This window comes from Acanthisitta chloris, unplaced genomic scaffold (genome assembly GCF_000695815.1).
Source record: "Acanthisitta chloris isolate BGI_N310 unplaced genomic scaffold, ASM69581v1 scaffold45585, whole genome shotgun sequence".
Lineage (NCBI taxonomy): Eukaryota > Metazoa > Chordata > Aves > Passeriformes > Acanthisittidae > Acanthisitta > Acanthisitta chloris.
In genome coordinates, this window is record NW_008672903.1 from 3072 (window position 1) to 6372 (window position 3301).

The following is a 3301-nucleotide window of genomic DNA, read 5'->3' on the forward strand; positions in this document are numbered from 1 at the left end:
TGGACTTGATGAAGAAGGTAAGGCTTCAAACAAAAAAAGGAATAAAAGAATCTGAATTTCTTTGTGTGAATAGCTGTCCCTTTACATCTCGGTGTACTGATGGAACAACAAAGTTTGTGTTCCTATTCCTAACACCTACCTTTAGGCATCCTGGTACTTACACAGATGCAGCTGACTTGTTTCCTGGTTTCTGCTACTAACTTGATCTTCCATTTCTGAAGGTCTGAAAGTCTTAAAACTATGTTATAATTATTTGATTACAAGTAAAACCTGTACAAGTGAAATCTTTCATGCTTTAGACTGGAAAACTTTATAACAGCTTTGCTGGATTTCTTAGTTGTGTCTTTAGAGGAGATGTTAGCAGTAAAACTGTATATGTTTTACTCAGACCTGTGAGTGTGGTAGAGGTTATTAAATATGAAGACTTACTCCAGAGACAGGTTTCTACAAAGGTATTTTTAAATATTAAGTAATCTCTAATGAAAACTGTGACTACACAGAAGTTGTAGTTTAATGTACAGCCCTTCCAGGACTTACTGGGCTCTTGTCCAGTGATTTGGTTGAGTTGCTGAAGTACTGTGTTCTCTGGCTTTGAGAAGGAGCTCAGAGATGGTCTTGTTTGATAATTTCAGCCATTCCCTGCAGTTTGTTGTAACCATTAAGTTATGCTTTCCCAGTTTTGCTAAGACATGTCTATGATATGTGGAGTCTGGAAGGGGATTAGTCTGCCCTGCATAATAGTAAATCTCAGATTATGAGGGTGCTGTAGCAGTTGATAAGAATCAGAGTGCAGGTTTGCATGCATGGACTTAATTTGGGTCGAGCAGGACTGATTTTTGATTTGGCTAGCTTTCTCAGGGCTATTGAGCTCCTGTGCTGTGCTGCCAAGCGTGCTGCCCAGTTTATGAATCAGGTACAGCCTGTCTGAACAGAAAGGCTGAGCTTGGCCAGGTCCTGCGTTTTGACATGTCCTCACCAAACCCCAGTGCTTCACAGCTCCAGTGTCTACACCTCTGATGTCAGCACAAACCAGTAAACTTTGCACAACCTGGCCTGACTCCAAAGGAAAGTGTGTAAGAGAACAGAGCATCATCCCTGGTTCTGGGATTGCGATGCAGAGCCATCCAAGTGTACCTTCTGGAGGAAATTCAAGAACTGTGTCAGTCAAGAATATCTAAACCACTTCTTTGTGTTAGCCTTAGAACTTGCAGGGTTCTTTGTGCAGCACTACACTCTAGAAAGTTTTTTTCCTTTGATTATTCTGCATTGGCACTTTTTCTGTAATAAATACTGTAGAAAACATCTGTTGGAGCATGATTGTATCTCAAATATAGAAAGTAAGCTTGGATATTGTACCAGGCCACAACCATAGTGGGCCTACTGTACAAAGCATTGTCTGAACATACTTCAGTGTTGTTTGGTAAAGGTTTGCTGGGGTCTTTGGTGCTCCAAGCACTGCTTACTGAGACAGCTAGTTTTTGTTGTAAATGCTTGTCAGTATTGAGAATCTTTCTGACTTGTGATTACATGCTACTTTATTTTTTTTCAGGGAAGGGAGCAGTGTACAGCTTTGATCCAGTGGGCTCCTACGAGAGAGATTCTTTCAAAGCAGGTGGATCAGCAAGTGCCATGCTGCAACCCTTGCTGGATAACCAGGTAAAACAGTTTGTTGGGTTTGTTTGATAATTTTTTTTGCTTTAATTATCTCAGTAAACATTTGTGGCATTTAAATTAATGTAGCTTTACTTCTGGGGAATATTACTTCTTAGATAAATTTTTAATCTCATACAAGTAGGAACTGTTAATCCATACATTTATAAGTAGTGTGGCTTTACTTTCTCAGAAGGAATCAAACTTTGATTGGAATCTATTCAGGTTCTTAATATGTTACTAGCAGTGTAGTGCCTGTTTGAAATGCAGGTAAACTTTTTAATTGGGGAGTTATGTTTATTTGGTTAAATCTGTCTAAAATTACTGGAAGACTGTTTTCCTATTTAATGGAAGCTCTTAATGATTGAGTGGGAGAAGTACCAAGGCATGTTTTACTTGAATATTTGATTTTAAGAAATGCTCCTAACTACAAATGGCTAGAGAGAAAAGGCTCATGTGCAGTTCTGATAACTAACCTGGTGAGAAGTTTCTGAAGAATTAGATCAGTTCAGAGCTGAGTGTTTGCTGTGATCTTGTAAATGCTGACTGAGCAGGAGGAGCTGTGCTGGCTGTGTGCTGCATCTGCTTCTAGTTACTTTTCTAGAAGTATCAGCATTGGCAGAGTTCTCAACTGTAAACACTGTGGAGGAATGCATTGGTCAGCTTTGGGTTTTTAAATCAGACCAACTGTTTGTTCTGTTTAATTTGTCTAAATCTGTTCATTCTAGTGCAGAGAGTGAAACATGTTTCATGCTAAGTGGCTCATACTTCCTTTAAAATGCATTTTCATCTTTTCTTAGATTGGCTTCAAGAACATGCAAAATGTGGAACATGTACCTCTGACCCTGGAAAAGGCTCTACAGCTGGTTAAGGATGTCTTTATTTCTGCTGCTGAGAGAGATGTGTACACTGGGGATGCACTTAAGATTTGCATTGTCACAAAAGATGGAATTAAAGAGCAAACTGTCCAGTTACGAAAAGACTAATTTACTTTGCTTGTAAACAATTAATCTATGATGTACAATTTAACTGTGTTATGAAGACATTTGTCTTATTAAATTTTTTTCAAGAAGTTCAACTACTGTGATGGTGAGTGTTTTCCATCCTTGGTAGAAGTGGTAGTGTTTTTTTAGAAACCAGAGCAGTTCATGGTAAGGAAGCAGATGAAAGTTAGAAGTCAGTTTTGTTCATCTCAATTTATTGATCAATATAATTCCAATGCAGGTTTAATCCCCTTGTCACAATCCCTTATGCTGCAGTATGGGGGAGTTTAAACTTAATAAAATTTTGGTTCACAGACTATTCTGATAATGCTTTCAGTTCAGCCTTGGTTTAGTGAGAAAAGCAGTTGTTCTGTTCATGCTGCCTTCTCAGCACTTCTTAGCTTGCTTTTCCTATCATCTGCTTTCTCTCTCTGACATGCTATCCTGGCATTTGACTTCTGTGTACTCATTTACAGAGCCCGTATGAGTCACCTGAAACCAATTTCTCTGTAAGGGAAGAATGTTAAATGGAATCTGTTACAGTTTAGTCCTGGACTCTGCATCTTGCCTCACCTCTATGTGTTTCTGCTCGATTAATGCCCCAAAATTGGAAGCATCATCCTTTTCTGGCTACTGATGGAAAAATACTTAATGTGGAGATTGTCTTT

The 3301-nt window shown here is 38.7% G+C and overlaps 1 protein-coding gene across 1 annotated transcript in view; it reads left to right on the plus strand.

Moving 5' to 3' along the window:
• Nucleotides 1-2723, plus strand: part of PSMB1 (proteasome (prosome, macropain) subunit, beta type, 1) — a gene marked incomplete at its 5' end in the record, with an annotated part of 4233 nt that extends 1510 nt beyond the window's left edge. The window contains 3 exon segments of the mRNA XM_009074676.1: nucleotides 1-17; nucleotides 1550-1656; nucleotides 2451-2723. The exon segment at nucleotides 1-17 is cut by the window's left edge and continues 12 nt beyond it. Coding sequence (XP_009072924.1) covers nucleotides 1-17; nucleotides 1550-1656; nucleotides 2451-2636 — 310 coding nt within the window.
• Nucleotides 2724-3301: the final 578 nt, after the last annotated feature.